The sequence below is a fragment of the Hirundo rustica genome, chromosome 2, assembly GCF_015227805.2.
Source record: "Hirundo rustica isolate bHirRus1 chromosome 2, bHirRus1.pri.v3, whole genome shotgun sequence".
NCBI classification, from domain to species: Eukaryota; Metazoa; Chordata; class Aves; order Passeriformes; family Hirundinidae; genus Hirundo; species Hirundo rustica.
Window position 1 is genome coordinate 92,630,769 of NC_053451.1, and position 19,636 is coordinate 92,650,404.

Consider the following 19,636-nt stretch of genomic DNA (forward strand, 5'->3'; position numbering starts at 1 on the left):
CATGTAAATACTGAGGCATGTCTGTACTGATGGTTGTTGCTATAACCTTGCAGTTCCAAGAAGCTTGGAACTCTTCCTGTCAAACCCAGTTTTAGGTTTTCACAAAACTTCTTTTTCTTTCAGTCTGTGAGTTTGAAAAATGTGTAGGGGATAAACATGTGGAAAACTATGGTTAAGAACAACCTCCTTGAGAACATTACCTTTTGCAGAGTTCAGCACTTCAAAGCTTGGAACTCACAGAAGGGGAATTTGCTGCTCTAACTTAGACTAAGTACCCCTGTATGTATGCATTATAAAATAGTATTTAATTACAGAAACATCACATCTGTGCTCCTATAAAACTCATCTTTATTCCATGTGTGAAATTGATGTCTGTTCCTGAGTGGGTAGATATACCTTCTTCTCTTTATACCAAATAATGTTGTTATTTTAAGGGTTTTTAAAAATTATTTAATGGATAATTTTTAGAGAAATGCCTTGCTGCATAGAGACAACTAAGAGAAACAGCTAATGTTCCTCAAAGCTAAGACTGTGTATTTACATGCACATACTGTATTTAAAGATCTGTAATGATAACTCTTCCTGTGTCTTACCCACTGGGATACTACTTGAGATATCTGAATTAAAATTCTTTGCTTAGGAATCCTAATGCAGAAGCCATGAAAGGCCAGGAGAAGGTTTGCCTTTTCTCAACTAGGAGCAAATATGAAATCATAGTAGACAGAGAACATCCAAATTAAACCCCATCCATAATCAGTAGGTTATCTTCATAATTGGGGATAAGAAAGAAAAGGGGATTGGACAAGTAAGGAGTTAATAATCTCCAATCTTGTCAATCATCTCTCCCTATGAAATTTCAAAGTTCAGTTATAAGCCTTGTGCTCATGCAGCCAGGAGGGTAAACATCATCACTGTGATTTAAAGGGCTTTCAGCACACCCCTCATGATCTTTCAAGTAGATAAGGCTAAACAAGATAAACAGAAAAAAGCCATCTAGAAAACACTTCACTTTGTCAGTTGAATAACAAACACATTTTACAGAGTTGCAGCTCGACCTAAGGTAGATTCATTAATTTCTCTCCTGCTCTACTCAGTTCCACACTGCTGGGTTACTGATCTGTGACAGCTACTGACCTTTTTCCTAAGGACACCCTTGTCCCTGCCTTAGGAATGCTTCCTGCTAATAATGTTTAAGTGTCTTTCCCATATCACTTTTGACATATAATTTTGCTGTGTTTTTCACACCAAGGGCACTACCATATAATTTCTCTTTCCCTGCTGTTTCCAGTATTGTCACCTTCTGACGCAGCTGGAGGATGGCAGCTGAGTGCAGAAACCTTTCTGCAGAGGTTTCCATGGGTAATGTTGATTCTCCAGGCAGCTGCAGTGCTATGCAGCAAGCTTTTGAGCTCCTTTTTATAGATGCTGTTATCAGTATGCTTTGACTCCCGGGGCCACAATCATACCGAGAATAATCAAAACTCTGGTGGTTCCCAGACTACATGTGGATGTAACTTGTCCTAACAGCTAGTAACCTTCATAGACATGAAGCTGTGAAGCCTTTAGGGAATAGTGGAAATTAACTTTTAAAAATACATTTCTGTCCTTGCTATGCAGTCTGTTCTAAAGTTCAGTGAATGCTGATGTAACAATTCATGTGAACAGGTTTAATCAGGCCTGCAGACTACAATTATGTAAGCATGATGCAATTTGCTGGGACAAAAACATGGAGCAAGTTCAGCATTTCATTACATTTCATTATGGATTGAGAGCCTGAATCCATATGTAGGTGAGGATTGACTAGACTTGGTAGGTAGCTGGTTGTAACAGAAATTAAAGGTGTCTGGATGTGATGGTTGCATTCCTTAACCTCATTAGCTGGATGAGTTAAGTCCTGGAGCACATTATGTCTGTGTTAGAATATAGGCAAGCAGTGACGTACACACATTCACACACACACACACACACACACACACACACACATACATATGTTTACTCCTTACTGGATATTCTATCCTGCCAAATCTACTTAACCTTAACAGTTTTCCCCAAGTATGGAGAAGCAGGTTTATTTCAGGTCATGGGAAAGTAGCTCCAGCCAAAAAGTAGAGCTCCAAGAAAGCAGGGTGCACATGTGTGGCGTGGTTAACTAAGTACAGACACAAAGATGAGTGTCTGTATGGAAAATCACATGAGCTAGGGAAGCCACGTATGCTGTGGAAATTTCATCCCTTACTACAGCACCCAGTCAGCAGTTAGAATTATCTTTTTATCTCTTCTTCAATGCTGCCACATTCTTTTTTTTTTTTTAAACAGGGGCTATTTAACCATCTTATAAGCAGTTAATTTTTTTTATATAGTTTAAATTACTGTCTGGATCTGAAAAAGCAAAGCTGCTACCTTTTCTGGAAATGGTGTTTCTCACTGGTCTTTCTTATGAACAGATTCACCCGTGCTGTTTCAAAAATATTAGGCACACAATATCCATGTACACCTATATTCACACACACCTTATTCTTTCTCAGTCCTATAGTGCTTTTTTTCCCCCTAACAATTTCTATTCTTTGTCCTCCCTGAAGCCAACAGAAAAAAACAAAACAAAACCCAGACACGTATCTGATATCCAAAACAATAAATATATTTCTTCCATTCTTGAATGGATAAAGAATCCTTATGCTTCTCACTGGCAGTCAAAGAAATACTTCCAGCACAAATATTATTAAGGGGCTTCTCTTCATCGTCCTTCTTCCACTTCTGGCCTTAAGACTAACAATGGCTGTGGAGTGGTATATGAGGAACTGGACCATATTTCAGCACTGCTGATACATCAAACGTAGCTGACATAGCACACGTCACAGCGTCAGGAAGCATAAAGCCACTCCTGAATAATTCCTGATAAGGCTGAGAATCATCCTGGTATTGTTATTTAGCAACTGCTCAGCAAACACGAGGGAAGCCTTGCTCACTAAAATGCAGGGTATGAGACAAGCAAAACTCTGAATGCCTCAGCCAGTAAAACACTCATCTGCTGTCTTCATCTCCCTTTGCAGGGAACACGTCTAAATGCCTACCCTTAAAGGGAAGTCACTATTTTAAGAAAGTCCCTACTTAACTCTGGGAGCAGAATGATGAGAATTTCTACCAAATAGGTTCATCATAACATAAAAACTTCAGAGATAAGGTTCAGATGCAAAAAAGGGGTGGGGGAGAAGCTATATAAAGTATATTTCCTTTTGCATCAGGTGGCAGATAAGAAGGCTGTGAGCTTCACTGGTCTGAGCACCAACAAAGCCTGCCCTTTTGCATGCTGCCACAGTCACCAGCTCCTTCAGAAGTAAAGGATCAAAAGTAAATAGTATCCTTTTCTGCTAATCACAGCACCAAAGCAGTTTTCAGATTCAAGGGTTTATGCATTAGTTTCTTTGAATGCCTTTAAAAGCAACATGATATCATCTTCCCAGAAGAGAGCAGCATTTATACCCCAGGAAGGACAACCAAGGTATTCTCTCTTGCCAGACAGTGGGCTGTCGTATTATCAGACAAAATACGGGGATCCAATTATTGTGCTGAAATTTAGGAATAATTTCTATTAATCAATTAATAACATAAGCATTCTTAATGGGAGCTTTTGTGTGTAACAGGCGTAAATCTGAGTCAGCCACACAGTTGTGTTTGCATTAGAGCAACCGAAAGTCTTCGTAAAATTTGAGGCCTGAGTAAATGTACACTGTGCTATAGACAAGGCTACCCTTGATGCACGGCAGATGTACCTTAATTAATCACAGAAACAATATGCTGTTTGCGGGGAACTTTTGATGAATACATTTCAAAGGGCATACACACCAAAGGGCCCGATGTCGACAGATGAAATATAACTCCATTACCTAACACGCCTATGATTTCAGGATTTAGAGGAGCAAAAGGACATTCTGCTTAACTGAGCCTTCTTTCTTCCGTGGGACAACGCTGCCTCCTATTCGCACCTCAGCCAAGGATTTTCTGTGAGACTGTGGCCGTCTCTCTGGGCAGAGCTGTTTGCTGAGTGTGCCGCTGCCTACGCTCCGCCAAGGCAACGCTGGCGGCGAGTCAAGCCCGGCTCGGCGCCGGCCCCGGGCGGCTCTCCCCGGGCTGGGCTGCGATCGCGCTCCGGCTCTGCCAGAGCCCCGGCCGCTTCGTGATGCCGCACGGTAATTTGAGCAGGACCACCCTCCTGCAGGAGCAGCCCTATGCCCGCTGAAGCGCACAATTCCCTCCCGGCCCCCGCGAAAAAAAGGTAATGATTGCGTTTTGCTGAATAATCACAAAATTTCCCAGCACTGCAATGGCAGTTAAACCGAGTACAAATCTCTATATTCTCCGTGCCATTGGAGCCGAGCTACTTTTACACCTCTGTGTGGGTGATTGCCTGTGATCCCGCAGAGGGAAGGTAGATTTCCTGAAGAGTGCGCTGGAGCAACTGTTGATCTCCCTTGTGAAATCCCATCTGTTGTCTGCAGCAACTCTTACTTGCTGGCTGAACAAGATAATGTTTCCCCAGCAGTAGCTGTAATTTTCCAAGCACTTTGCTGGGTGCAAAGTCAGAACTTGATTCAAAAATGGAAAGCAGGGATATAATTTTGCTCTCTCCCTTCTGTTTCGCAGTGTGTTATGAATTAAGCTGCTGGCAGTCAGGTAGGGCTGAGTCCTTGTGGGCTTCAAGCTTTATTCGAGACCTCTAAAGATGAAGAACAGGGTGCTAAATTTAGAGGTGGATTCTAGAAATGGGGAAGCAATTTTTTTTTTTTTGTATAATTTTCTGTACTATTACTCCACATTTTTTACAATCTAACATTTATTATTTAAATCATATCTAAATGAATGTTAGTTTATGGTGGAAACTAATCAACAGAAGATGAAGCTGGCAGTATTTCAGTGTATTGGGAAAAGGTTCTTCACCCAGAGGGTGATTGTGCGCTGGAACAGGTTCCCCAGGGAAGTGGTCGCAGCACCAATCCTGACAGAGGTCAAGATGCATTTGGACAGTGCTCTCACACACATGGTATGGTTCTTGGGATGTCCTCTGCACAGTCAGGGGTTGGGCCTTTTATGATCCTTGCTGGTCCATCTTTGAACTCAGAATATTCTGCGGTTCTGTGATTCTGACTGTAATGAACAATTTGGGGAAATTAAAAGAAAGGTTGTGACGACTTGAGGAAAAAAAAAAATCCCAAACCAACCAAGCTAACTTAAATAATAATGCAACCACCTCTTCTTCCTGGTTATAGGGAAATTCCTTGGATTTGAAGAGCTGTACCTGAAACCACTCTCCCCCCCGTACTAGTGAGACATTTCCCTCAAATGCTAAAACATTTGAATTTATTTTTTTTTTTTCCCCCGAGATGCGAGCGAAACGTGAAACGCACGAATCTGAGCCGGGATCAGCACCATAGCCTCGTCTCCCTGGCGGGCGGGCCGGGCAGGGAGGGCGGTGCAGCCCGCGGGCGCGGAGCCGCGCTGCCCGGCCCTGTCCTGCCCTGCCCTGCCCGCCGCCGGCCCGGGCACGGGGCGGGCCCGCCGGCCGCCCCCGCCCCTCGCAGGGCGGCAGGGAGTTGAACTGGGGAGCCGGAGCTCGGCGCGGGGCCGCGGCCGCGGCGCTGCTCGGCCTGGGGAGCGCCCGCCGGGCGCCAGCGGGGCGGCCGATGGCCGGGCGAGAGGACGGGCGGGACTGGGCGTACAGGTAGGGCTGCCGACCTACAGGTGGGGCTGAGCTCGGGCCGCGCCGGCCGCGCAGGGAGGGCGAGCCCTGCCGCCCCGGGCGCTCGGAGCCGGCCCTGCCGGGGGCTGCGGCCGGGGGAAGCCCCCGCGGACCGGCCCGGCTGGTGGCTGAGGGCAGCGAGCGCCCGCCGCAGCCTTCCCTGCCCCAGGGCAGCCGGGGAAGGTGGCTTCCCTAACGCCCTGCGTGCTCCCTCTTTGTTTTTCTCCCTTTCTACCTTGGGAATGGAGTGGAGCATGAAATTAATCTGTACTCGCTGCCTGGGCAGTCGCGGTCGTAAATAAGAGATGTGTGTTCGTGGACGTGTGAGGGGGTTTTGTATGTGTGCGTTTTCATGCTCTGTGTCTTCAGAGGAACCTGTGTCGGAGGTGTCGTTGCATTTTACACCTGTGGTTTTTGTGTCAGATTTGAGGAGTACGTGAATACTAAGGTGATTCTTCTAAACAGCCAACAATGTAATACCGATTTGATATCTGAATATTTAATTGTTCCTCATCTGATTCCTCTTTACTACCTGTGACGCTCCCGTGAGCCAGTTTTCCCAAGGCTGTGCCAGTGCTGCTCCATGGCCAAATTCCTTTGCCATGAATGAAACAGGCAGTGTTTTGGGAAGTTAAATCCTGAAATCTGTCTTGAAATCTTGTCTGACTGGACAGACCCCTCTGCGTGTTTGACTCCTGTGAAGCCCATTAATGTCCCGTACTCAGGTGGAATACTGCAGGTATGGAGCACTCTAGGAAGTTGGCATAAATCTAATTTAGCAAGGTAAGTTGGTATGTCAGAACAGAATCAACCATGCAGTTCTGATACTCTGTCATTATTGTGCTGCCTGAGATAATGTGCTGTAACACTGAACAATTGTAAAAGAGAATAAAATAAGCATTTTGGTACTACATATGAAGAAGGTAGATTGACGCAAGGATTTGTCTTTTTCCACATTCTATCTTTTCATGAAGATAATTTCAGAAATTAGCTATTTGAAGAATTACCTTTGTAACTTGTTAAACTTGTACTTTCTGTTGTCATTTTTCTGCACATAATGTGTGGAAAGAGAATTCAGGCCATATTGGAGCTCTTTTTCTATACCTCGTACTTTTCAACTGTTTGCCTGTGTTGTGGAGAAGAATACCTCCCAGAGTTTTATGTGGCCATAATTTTGTGTCAGTTTTACACACAATGGGTCCTTTGCTCCAAAAACACCTTACTTAAAGATGCAGTGAAATCTGTGAAACTGACGGAACAGTGCATGTTTAAATTAATTTACTTAAACAGCTTTGATATGCTAAATGGAGTGTAACAGTTTGTGTAAAGTAGGTTTTTGCTGGGAGGAGGGAGTCTTAAGCTGCTTTTAGAAATAGCAACTGGAAGTTATTTAAAGCATACTTGCCTTTTTTTTTCTTTTTTTTTTTTTTTTTCTCCCTTCAGCTGTAGGTATGTAGAAACATTATTTTTATTTGTTTTGTAGGGTTGATCCATATGGGTTTGAAAGGCCAGAGGACTTTGATTATGCATCCTATGAAGCATTCTTTTCCAGATACCTAGTGGTACTCACTAGAAGAGCAATAAAATGGTCCAAGCTCCTAAAGGGGAAAAACAGTATACAGAAGAGTTTAAAAGGTGAGCCTCGTGTTTTTTTATAGCTATAAAATTGCATTATGTTAGGATTCAATAGGTTTGTGTTTTTGAATGTTGAATACTATTTCTGTCTTCAAATGAAAACCAGTAGTATAAACAGTAATAATGCATAAGCAAGTCTGCTTATTATTCATTGTTAGAGGGATTTCGTTTAAACCCTCCAAAGGAGTAATCCCTCTTCAGCAAAGGAATATCTTGTTATATCTGTAACCCGGCTATTGTGGCACTGGCACTCCAAGATGCCGTTTTGCAGCTGTTAGCTGTATTGTAGTCTGTACTCTCTTTAAAAAGGCATGAGATTATGTAGAAGATGCTGTCTTGAGCCCCAGGGATCAGGATGTTAGGGCTCTCAGTTACTGCCTCTTTAACAGCTCTTTAGGCTGCTGAGATTTTCTAGTTCTCCTTATCCTCCTTTTGTAAAATGACATTGACCGTGCAGCTGAAAAGTTGTGTACTAAGAACTGATGATAAATGTCTTACAAGGTGAAGAAAGTCTGATTAATGCCAGGGCAAATGCAACATTTGGATAAAATGCTGATGGAAGTGTTAATGTCTGCCTCAAAGAGCATGAAAATCTCTAGTAATGTTTTATCTTGCAAGAGATACAGGTAGAAATAAATGGAGAGAGTCAGAAGGTGTTAGGGAATCTTGTGAAACTAAAGGGTGGAGTTTCCTCCCACTCTCTCTCTGGGTTATGTTTTAATATAAGCATCTAAATTTTTCTGTTTGCTCTAAATGGTGCTAATCAGTTTGCTTTGTCTTTGGGTGTCTTCTGGAATTGGGCAGAGTTCTCTTAATTATGTTAAGAAAAAATTGAGTAAAACTAAGCAACAATTATTCAGATATTGTAACATAGGTAAAGATTTAGAGCTGTGCTCCAGGTGGAGCCTTTGGCTGGTGATTCTGATGGTTTTGTTGTTTTGAGGTTGTTTTTTTCCTTGGCACCAGGAATGGGATGACTAGTGAGTCTAGTGAGACATTTTAAATATAACAGTGTATTTTGTGTACAGATGTCTGTTTTAAGGGTGTGAAATTCCAGAAAATATAGGTTTGAGCTATAGCTACTAGATGATATGCTGCTAAGCAGAAAGTATCTACTTCTAGTCTTATTTTTCTTACAAATGTAAAGACGCTTTTGTTTGGGGTGTCAAGTTTGAATGTAGTGATAACTTCATGCCATTTTGGGTTAGTGAGGATTCTGAGATTCTGCAGAACTTCTAGTTGTGGAGAAATAATCTCAGTTTTGATTCCTACACTTCTCTTAATGTCTGAGTGGTAACAGTGGCAGCTTTTAGGAATTTCTGTGAATCCATTTCACTTCTCTTTCTTTGTGTTCCTAGTTCTATCATTTTAGAAACAGAATGTTACTGTGATACTAACGTGGGAATGCCTTTGGTCTTTTTTTGGAGCCAGAACTTTGACTAAATCTCTCAACTTGTTCACCAGGCTTCAGAACCAATGGTCCTGCTGCCCCACTAGGCACATAATGGCAGCAGCCTGTAACATGGCTTTGATTGTCTCCAACAGGCTGCTCTTTGTGGAAACTGGGATTCTATAAATCCACTGGGAGGGCACAGGCAATGGCTCTGGACTGTCGTGAGTCCTTCTGGGCTGGTGCATCATCTTTGACGTTACTGACTTCTGCTAAACATACCTGGGTTTCTAGGCTATGGATTCTCACATATACCTGTAATCCCAGGGAGAGTGACAGGAATAAGTAATATTGAGGAAATGTAGTCTGAGTGTGGATTCAGAGCTGTTACAAAAAGCTTTCTGCATTAGCCTCATCTGATACCTCAGAGGAGGAGAGTGAAAGGCTGACCTGTGCAAATACTGATTTTTAAATAATTTCCTTCTCATTTCAGTATTAAGATTGAAGTCTGGCATGCACATGGAATTGTGTAAGGAGGTGTGTTCTTTATACTGCAAGATGATTATGCAGTGATTTCCTTGCAGGCAAATAACAGTGCTGGTTATCCACTGAATTTCCCTCCTCCTCCAGGACCTGATTTCATTGCTATGAAGCTTTGCTCAGAGCTGCTGGCTCTGCCATAAGCTAGAACTGCGAAGAATATTTGATTTGCCACTTCCGTCCCCAAAAACAGTAGCTGTGAACCAGTGTTTTGTGTCCTGCTATGAGCAGATATGAGAGAGACTGTGTATGTGTGGTATCTCAGTAGTTCCACACCCATTTGTCTACACACAGAGAAGCTCATAATTTCTGCCCAGGTGAACAGGAAGAAGTGATGACTTCTGTTAATTTTCCAGTTTGGAAATTTGGCATGTTATGCAGTTTGCCTCATATCCAGGGTTGTTTGTATGTATATATTCTATTCCACCATAAACAAAAATAATTAGACTATGTTTTAACAATGGTAATTAAGCAGTGCATTCTATTGTTACGTATTGCAGCCTGCTGGTAGGGTGGGTCATGGGAATTTGGCTGACAGTTCCTTTCACTCATTCTCCAGTCTCTTCCTTTTTGTTATTTTTTTGGTATTTCCCTCTCCACCACCCTTATCTTCACCTTGTTTCTACTGCACATGAGAGTTCATAATAATTGTTTGTCACTTGCTGTCTTACTGTCTCTCTCTCCCTCTGCCACTGCTGAGGTCCTCCTAATTTTTTTCCTTGTTTCATTCAGCTCTATCTTTATGGGACCAAAATAGAGCTTTCTGCTCTGTTTCGTTTACAGGTTGGCAACCAACTGTCTGACAAAGTATCCTAATTCTGACCAAAATCATGCTACACAAAAGAATTTGTCTGTTGGTGTACTAGTCAAAAGTGACCAGTAGCAGATGACACTTTCTGATCTTTGATAAAATACAGTGAAAGGGAAAAGCAAATGTATTAAACAGCAGTTATAACACAAGCACTTCTGTTCCAGCCCAGGGCTTGGCGGAACAAAAGTCAGTTTGACTGGAACTTTAACATTTACAGCACTTACATGCTCTGTTTCTTCTGTTATGTATTTATGAAATAAAGCTTTCAGTTCTTGTCTGCTGTTTCCAACTCTTTTATAGAATTTTTCTTCTAGGGCCCAAATTTATTTCCTCAACATTCAACAGTAATTGTTCGTAAGTGAAAAAATGGAAGTGCAGATGCTTCTCAAAATCACACTCTTCTAATATTTTTAAGATGAGATAATTTTTGGTTTTGAATGTTTGGGGTTTTATTGCTACCTAAACTAAGTCTGTGCTGTAGAGTGAAACAATGGGGGAAAAAGGCAATACAACACTCACCTTGAAGCAGAAGTCTCCAAAATTCTCATATTCTACCATGAAACAAGGACAGGCAGGTTGAAATTACTTATTTTTATGGCTTGTTACTATAATTAGTGTACAGTATTAGAAAAATGTTACTTTTGCATATTTTTCTGTTGAAGTTACTTTGGGTGTTTATCATCACTGTTAGACTGCTAGCCTATCAGGTAGCTGTTTTTTCTTGTAAAAAGGAAACCACATTCATTAAATGTGAATAAACTTGTGAAACTGGCATTGTCAGAGGCAGTTGAATTATTAATGGGGGGGAGGGTTTCTTAAAAATTGCTGTTTCATATTTTGTTAATGAACAGAGGCAAAGATTTTACATAAAGATATTTCTTATTTTCTATGTATGTTCCAGAATTTAGACCACATATATGATTGTCCTGGGAGTGATTCTGTGTGTAGTACTTGGGGCTTGAGGGTATCCAACAGTGCTACTTTTGAGATCGAGCCCTTGGTTTACAACTGGCATAGGATGTGTGGGTGGAGACCCATGCATGATCTAGCTTCATCTGGGAAAGCTTCTCAGATGTTACAGTGGGAGGATATTCTGCAGTGTGAACTGTTGTTATGGGCTTCTTAGCTCCCAAGGATAAAGTGGAAGGGATCCTATATATATATATTTGTATAAATACAATTCTATATATAGAATATATCAATGTCTCTCTAGATGTATAAATGATATATCTTAAACTGCAGTTGTCCTTCTTTTCAAAACTGCTTTGCTGCATCTGAATGCCAGTTTGCCGATCCTAGCAAGTATTATAATGCTGTGAGGAAAAATAGCACAATGCAAAAGCCTTTTGCATTCCTCAGGGAGTGGGGGAGCTGGGTCAGTAGTCACTTGGGGTGATACAAGCCCCTAGCTTCTATTGCCATGAGAATGATGCCACTGAGGAATAATGAATGTACGCTGTGCTGCAGGCTGCTTTTCCCTTGTGCCACTGTCAAAGGCTTGTCCATGCTTCTCTTGAATTTAATGTGTGTTGTTGGATACCAATGTTGGCCATGCTTACAGAATTTACAGTTCTTCCAGAAAAAAATATCATTGGGATTACGTGTTAAAATGTGATAATCCAGTATTTCAGCTAGTAAGTTTGTTTCTAGGCTCATCTGAATGTCTCTTGTTAACCTAAATGGGACTGCTTCTTGATAGTAATTTCTGTGTTTGCTACGTCAATTTATAGGATCTCTTGAGCATTAAAGTTCAAAATCTGTAAAAAAGATGAAGTGGGGATTATTAAATCACCCTGGAAACAAGTGAATTATTTCCAGTCTAAAAGAAGGTTGTAGTTAAGGTAACTTTACAGCTAGAACTGTAGAGTCTGTAACCCGTAATATAAATCCTCATTGAAAAGCTGAACAAAAACTGTACCCTGAAGACCAGGCATTTGTTACAAATATGTTTCTTTGAGAGAAAACACCAGATTTTATGTGGGTGAAATGCTCATTATATGTGCATGTTTATGTTGGCTGACGGGGGGAAGCAGCTTTCGGTCCTAAAGGATAGGCAGCTGTAATTAGATGGAATGTATTTAGAAGGTGTCTGGCTGAGTTGTACAACCTTGCTTCACTCTGCTGTTTTTAAGGCCTTTAATTTAGGCAGCACTTATTACAGAACTGTGTGATTCAATAAAACCTGGCTAGGTAGAGATATTGTGTGTGGTAGTGTGTGGGTGGAATAAAAATCCCCACTCAGATTTGAGTCCCATAAAATTTAGAGTGGAGAAGTTGGTGCTTTTATTGATATAACATGATTCATTTAGTATGAAATATCTGTTTCATTTGTCATTTTCTTCTCCCCCAAAAAAGGGAGAATCTCAAACATTTAGCTGTCTTTTTGGGTCAGAAAAGGTAATGCTGATTTAGGATTATGTACCCATTAGCAGCATTGACTCCTTATTAATATTTTCATACCATTCCCAGGAGGAGGCTGCTTTTGTTGTCATTAGCCTGATGCTTCTTCCTGTAATCTTGCATCATAGTTATTTACACTGAATCATCTGCTTAAAAATCACTGAAGCACACCCTTACGATGAAAATGATGCAGGAGATAAGAGCTACTTTAGATTTGAAAAGACTTCCACAGTTATTCTAGGAAAAGTCATCTGCTGCTCACTCACATCTCCAGTTCTTCCGGGGCTCATTTAGACAGGAGGCACATATTTCATATTCCTCAGTTTCTGCTGTATTTCAGTGGTCAGGTGCTAAGCTGACCCTTAGGGTTACAGTAACGTGACCATTGATGTTAGAGACGAGCCATCATGTCAGAGGCCACTGGTGATGTAGGAAAAGTCAAGTCAGTGCTTGTCTGAATGAAAAAAGATAAAAATCAAGGGGGAACATTGCTGCTTGTATCTCCATCCAGAAAAGTAAAAGAGGAAAGGATTCCAAATTCTAACAAGAGTTTTCCTATGACTTCTTAATTCCAGGCTGCTCATTTTAAAAATACTACAGATGGATTAAAAAAATATATTAAAAAATGAATAAACAAAACCATACTTCTTGTCTTGCAGTGAAGAGATATATCAGGAAAGGCATCCCCAATGAACACCGTGCATTAGTCTGGATGATTGTGAGTGGGGCCCAAGCCAACATGGAACAAAACCCTGGGTATTACCACAGACTGCTTGAAGGAGAGAAGAATGCCAAGCTGCTTGAAGCAATCAAAACAGGTTATTCTCTTGATAATGCTGTTTATCTGTATTTATCCATCCTATGTCCTTAAGTGTTAGAGATCAAGTTATGTCATGGAAAACTTAATGTTACTGTAATAGTGGTTTATGTGCTGAATTAACACTTAAATTAGATTAGCCATAAGCTCTTTAACAACACAAGTCTTTCCAGGTTCATCGTGTGGTTAAAAGCATTAAGGAATGCTTTTAAGGAAGAGTAGAAATTATTTGAGAAGGAATAAACTAGAAAACATTAGTGTCATCTAAGTGATTGAAGAGTTGTAGCTTTGAGCCATGACACCTGCTGTTTCTCCTAATTCTGTCCCATAGGACAGTGGAGAAGCAGCAGGGATGGTTGAAGATGTGGTACAGAGGTCCATATGAGGCAGGTAAAGCATGCTAGGATTTCAGGTTGAGTAAAAAGACTGATAAGAAAAAGCTGTTGATAGGTTTATATGAATTATAAATGGAGCAAAGAGGGTGAATGATGAACAATTGTTTGTTTCTTGTAACATAAGAACCAGGGACCCTGATTTTGCCATGCTGCAGGTTTAGAAGAGTTGCGGCATTTGTTACTGTGCTGCAGAGGTTAGAAGTATGAACTGGTTTAAAAAGGAATTTGATAAACTGAGAGGGGGGGGAATCTACTTGATGCATGAAATATAAAACACTAAATATAAATCCCTGGGAGAAATGTAGGAGGTGAAACACCCCTCCTCTTCTAATCCATTTTCATGTGTGCATTCTGTGAACATTGATCAGTGGCCAATACTCATGGGAGGGTATAAAGGCAACCAGACCTTAGGCTGGCCCACTGGGTGGAAAAAGGCAGTAGGTGAGGACAAACAAGTAGGAGTTTGATGTAACTGATACTTGTCCTGAAACCTGCTATAGCAGAGCCTTTGTGGCAGAGCTGATATTGGCTGAATTGCCCAATTAAAATGTCAAGAGGTTGGGCTCTGCTCTGGAACAATGCTGAGGTTATTTGGTTAGAAAGGCAGGTTGTCTTTTTCCTCTTGCAAAAACCCAGGTACTTAAAGTTTGGGCTTTATGGATTTTCATTCGAATTGGATAAACCTCCAAACACTTTTGGTTTATGCAGAGTTTTTTTCTCTGCCTTTCCCCGCAACAGCAGTACTTTGGGCTTTTGGGACTACACGCCTTAGTAAGGTATTTTGGAGCCTCAGCATCATGTTCCTATGAATATGGACATTAGTCAGAAATCTGCAGGATTATATCCTCCTCAGAACTAGAAACAGTAGAGCTCTTACTATGAATAAAGAGGGAGCTAGTAAGATGATTTTCTAAAGCCCACTGTGGCAAGGGTCTGGAGAAGCATCAAACTATTCAGTTGGGGTAAAATTGGCAAGAGGGAGTTGAAAACAACTTTTTTCCAGTACTAGATGAAGACATGAAGAGTCAGTAGGTGGTTTTCCACGCAGGTTAAAATGAAACAAAGATTTTTTGTGGGGGAGGAAAAATACTGGGAGATGATAAAGATCTATTTGTGAACTATGGAGGAAATAAAGTTTCGGAAGAGCTACTGCATTGATTGAAAAACTGCAGAAGAGAAAATTAACATGGAGCAAGTGAAGGGAAAGATAAAGAAAAATGGCTTGGAAGACTTTATTGGAGGGGGAAAAATATAGTGAAGACCTCAGACACTCCTCCTTCAGAAAGGAAGAGCCAATGTGGACACAGGAGGGATGCAAGGAGCAAAGTTCTTAAAGTGAATGTAAACTCTGTGGTTAGTGTGTTTAATGAACTTGTGCTCCTGTCGACTGTACACAGTGCACATTTTGTAGTGGGCTTTGGCTGAGAACTCTTTCAGTTGCCTGACTTTAATTTTGCTTCTTCAAGTGTTGTTTTCCCATTACTGTAGTTGTTTTTAATAATAAAGCAAGGTAAGATGTGGGACTGCTGTTCACTTTCATGTTTGCAGTTTCCAGAATTTTCAGGCGACTGTGTAGTATTTATTCCCGCAGCTGTAGAGTTACAACCCAAGCACAGTGCTGGGGTTTATAAACCAGAGAACAGCAATCACACTTTTTTCTTTTTTTTTTTTTTTCCCCAGGGGCGGGGCAAGGTCAACCAAAGACTTTATTTCAAATTCAATTTAAAATGCATAAGGGCCAGTGTGTCCTCTTTCTTTCACATGCCCAGAAGCTACAAACAATTTTCATGTATGTTTGAAACTAGTTTTCGTATGGGAAAGTCTTTAATGTGGTACAATTAGGTTAAAAAGGGAAGGTAGACTGTGTGAAGAAATGGTCTAATCTTTAAAGAAAAATCTGATTAATAATAGCAACGAAAGTCTTTCAGCTAATTAAATCTGTAATCTGTTCTTTCACCATTTTTGCCCTTTAACTTCCTGATTCTGAACTGATGAGCTTTATTGCTACTTTGTTTTATATGGTATTTGCTGTTTGGGCATTTCTGGTTTTTTTAAGAAAAATGTAGGTGGGAACAGGCTTCTAACTCTAACCATTAAAAAAGAGCTTAAAGAATGCAGGTGTATAAATTTATGTCTTAGTTTATGTACACATTTAGAAGGGCATGCATTCCAACACCATTTTGTTTTTCGTGCCCCATTATGGGAAAGTTTAGTAAGACAAATGATGTTGTAAGATAAGGTGTCTGTGCTTCTAATGCAGAGGCTACATGCTGGACACAAAAAGACTGGAGTGTAAGTTGTACCTTCCTCGGAGTGAGCTCCCCTTAGGCTGGGCCATTCTGAATTTTAGCTCTTGTATCTTTTCTTTTCTCTCCATTGAAAAAACACATTTTTGGACAGAAGTGTGTCTGTGTCAGCAAGTGCTCAGGCATGTACGTGCTGCTGATCTTTGTTTCCACTCCTGCATTTCATGAGGAGGAATTGTATGTGCTGTAAAACCTATGATTTGATTCTTATCAGTCAGTCCCAGAGCCTGAGCTGGTCTGTGTGACAGCTGGCATAAGGATCTGACTGTGGACTGGATGATAGTGGCAGGATCTTAATTGAGTTTATGATGGTTTCAGAAAGTTATTTAAACAATGGTCACTGCCATTTCACTGGAGACAGGGAATATTTTACTATCAAAGCACTTAAGAAGCTTCTCTGAAGCTTCTCTAAAACTGTGAGTGGAAGCTGGGAATTTTCAGGTGAGTTTAAAGCAATGCAAGAGGAGGGGGAAGAGCATTCCCCTCTTGTGGCTGTCTGTTAGAGGAGCCCTATCAGGTCATATCCAAACAGCTGCCTCATCTGGTCTTTGGTCTACCAGAACAGCTGAAGGGAGAACTGGAGGAGTAAAATGTGTAGTGACACTTCCTCAGAATATTTTTCCTGGTCTCCAATTATCTGCTGCAAACAGAGAGTTGCCAAGACATATGCTGCATGTTTGTACCTAATAATGCTGGATGGGAAAAAATTCACAAAAACCATTCTGGTTGCTCCTTTTTCGTGTTGTTTACCATGCTCATGATTTTGCAGATTTGTGCTGTCTCAATGCTGTTAAGCGTCTCCATCTAAACACTTAGGAGCTTTTATCCACCTGGGTTTATGCTACGTATGGAAGCCATTTTATATCTGTGGTCTTCCTTGTTGCTATTTTTTTCTGTAATTTCCCTAATTCTGGTATCATCTTTTGGAAATGAAGGAGACTGGAATTTATGCATATGCTTCTCAGAATATATATTTATATATACAGTGCCAATACTGTTCTCTTATAGGGAATCCTAACCCTGTTGGCTTTCTTGATTGCTGAAAGCTCTTGAATTGTTACTTGGTAGTGGGTGTAGTGAGGCTCAATTTTTCTGACTTTAGTTAATGACAAACTTGGCCTTAACTTAAAGTCTCCAGAACAATTTATAGTTCCAGGTGTAGCAGGGAAGACTTGAAGATGACTGCTAAATATCCAGTTACAGCAAATCTAAAATACCCTTTAAGTATACTGTTTTTACAAGTTGCAATTTATGGCCTAACCTCCATATTATTACTCCTAATTATTCTGGATTTGGAATGAAGTTTTTGAGTGCTTGTAGTTGGCAATTGAAGTGAATTTTTGCTCTGCTCTGTGCTATATAAAAAAAGCAAACAAAAAAATATCTGCCTGGGAGCTCTTCAGAGCAGATGCACATCACAGATGTAGCAGTGGCAAAGAAATGACTGCAAATGGAATAGGATATGTTAGTTATAAAAGTACTTGTGTAATTTACTGACCACCTGTGTCTTGGAGTGGGAAGCACCTGAATATGAAAGTAGAAGTGCCATGGTTTAGGAAGTGTATTCTTCAATTTAGCACTCCCACTAAAACCACATGCTGGTCTCCAGCTGGAGGGGCAAAAGGCGAAGATGACAGGTTGAGATGAGAACAATTTACTGGAAACAGCAACAGGATACAAAAATGAACAGTAACAGCAACAATATTAACAAACAGTATACAAAACGCACACAGAAATAAAACGAATTATAATATACAATATTAGGTGGCTCTGTCTGCCACTTTCTCAGCTGGATGGACCTCCTCCCTGGGAGACTGTCCCTTTCCCAGGCCCCTGCCAATGATGAGGTGGTATAGAACAACCTCCAGGTCCTATAGCCACATCCCCTCCCATCTACTGCAGAAATGAACTCTGTCCTGGCTGGAAACAGGAGGGAAAGGAAGGATGAGATAGCAAGGTGAAGAAGCTTGTCTTGAAGATGCCTGACTTTTGAAGTACCCTAAGTAGGAAAAGCACGAGGCTGTTTTCAAAAGCATTGGTTTTCTGGACTGCACTTTCAAATCTCTTTTCTCCAGAAATAGCATCAATGACTGTGGTTCTTTGTACCAAAATAGACATCTGTTTTATAAACTGAGGCTAATGTGTTCTGCCTGTTTGTGTTACTGAATGAGGTAGAAATACTGCAGACCCATGAGAGGGAAGAAAGAAGTCAGTGGTCTCATAGTTACTGCACAGAGATAAATCAGCAGGAAAGCTGGTGGTTGGTTTTGTTTCATAGCAGCATAAAACTGCCAGCTCAGAGAGATGAGCGATTGTGGAAAAAAAAAAAAAAAAAATTGCTATTGAGATTTAATCTGAGTTTACTACAAAAGAGTAGCTAATCTTTTCATTGTGACCTTCTTATTGGTTCTGTGCTCCCATACCTAGTTTATTTATAAGCAGCAGATCTGCACATAAGGACAAGGTTGTCGTAGCAGTGTAAGATTCTGGTGTTCATTTTGCTGCTTGAAAGGAACCCTGATCATTCCCCCCCAAACCTGGACTAGTTTGAGGCTGTATTCCTTTGGACAGGTAATGTCTATTAAGAGCCAAGCAGATCAGTGGACAGTTGGTCAGAGGGTAGGCTGTGCAGAACATGAGAATGAGGTGTATGGATGTCTCCCCTGGAACAGATGTATTGAAGTGGATGTAAGTGGTGAAGCCAGATGAACAGCACTTGCCTGCTCCTGCCATTTGCCTCAGGTCACCTCTGGCCCTCATCTTGTAGCATGGTAAAACATTGGCTCATGTGTGCCCGTGGGGTGGGTTGAGTTCCCTCACCTTGAGTCAGAGGAGCCTCAGAACTAGAGGAGGAAGGAGGGCATGCAAAAGGAGCTGAAAGGGCAGGATGGAGAGGGAATGGGACCCTCTGCTTTTGTTCTCAAAGTAATAATCTGGCACAAAGAATCCTGTGAGACCATGCTCCGTATCTTCTATTAAGGGTAAAGCCTTTTGGATCTTGTATCTTGTTTTTTATCTCCACCCACTCACCTTAAACTAAAACATTGTTACTAAATAGAAAGGAAAGTTTTACATCCTTCATAAAAGGGAAGGCTTCCCCCAGTCCTTGTGGGAAAAACATACTCTGCAATCAGAAAACAAGATGCAGCTGATTCTCTCGATTGCAGGTTGTGAAATTACAGATGAGTTCAGTTTGAGTATGTGATGGACTGCTTTGTATGTGATGTATGTGATTTTCTTACTCTCCCCTCACCCTTTCTCTGCATAGCTGAGGAGAAAAGCCGTGGCTAAAATTCATCATTAATCTTTTCTGTAACATTCAGCAAATACTTTAATAAAGAATAAATTTTGATTATGCAAATACTATGCTGCATAATCTTCCTACCAAGAAGAAACAAAAGAGATTTATTTATCCTGTAACTGTCTGTTGTTCAGGTCCTCTCAAAAATTGTCTTTTTCTTTGTGTTTTTCTTCTTATTCACATGAGAGGTGAAGGGAAATATTTTCCTGAAAATTATTTGGTCCCTTTAAAAGGAAGAAATAGCAATTAGTGTGATAACTTCTTCATTCATGTGACTTCCACTACACTACTCATGATTTTGGGGAGC

At 41.0% G+C, this 19,636-nt stretch overlaps 1 protein-coding gene across 3 annotated transcripts in view; it reads left to right on the forward strand.

Moving 5' to 3' along the window:
• Positions 1-4,088: 4,088 nt before the first annotated feature.
• GRTP1 (growth hormone regulated TBC protein 1) overlaps positions 4,089-19,636 on the forward strand; it is a 35,810-nt gene continuing 20,262 nt past the window's right edge. The window contains exons 1-3 of one of the 3 annotated variants that reach the window (XM_040056709.2): positions 4,089-4,273; positions 7,218-7,369; positions 13,170-13,328. In XM_040056709.2, the coding sequence (XP_039912643.1) occupies positions 4,227-4,273; positions 7,218-7,369; positions 13,170-13,328 (358 nt within the window). In that variant the 5' untranslated portion in view covers positions 4,089-4,226. Of the gene's footprint in view, positions 4,274-5,634; positions 5,717-6,449; positions 6,518-7,217; positions 7,370-13,169; positions 13,329-19,636 lie in introns of those variants that run through there. The other 2 variants (XM_040056710.2, XM_058419222.1) reach the window with 2 other exon arrangements.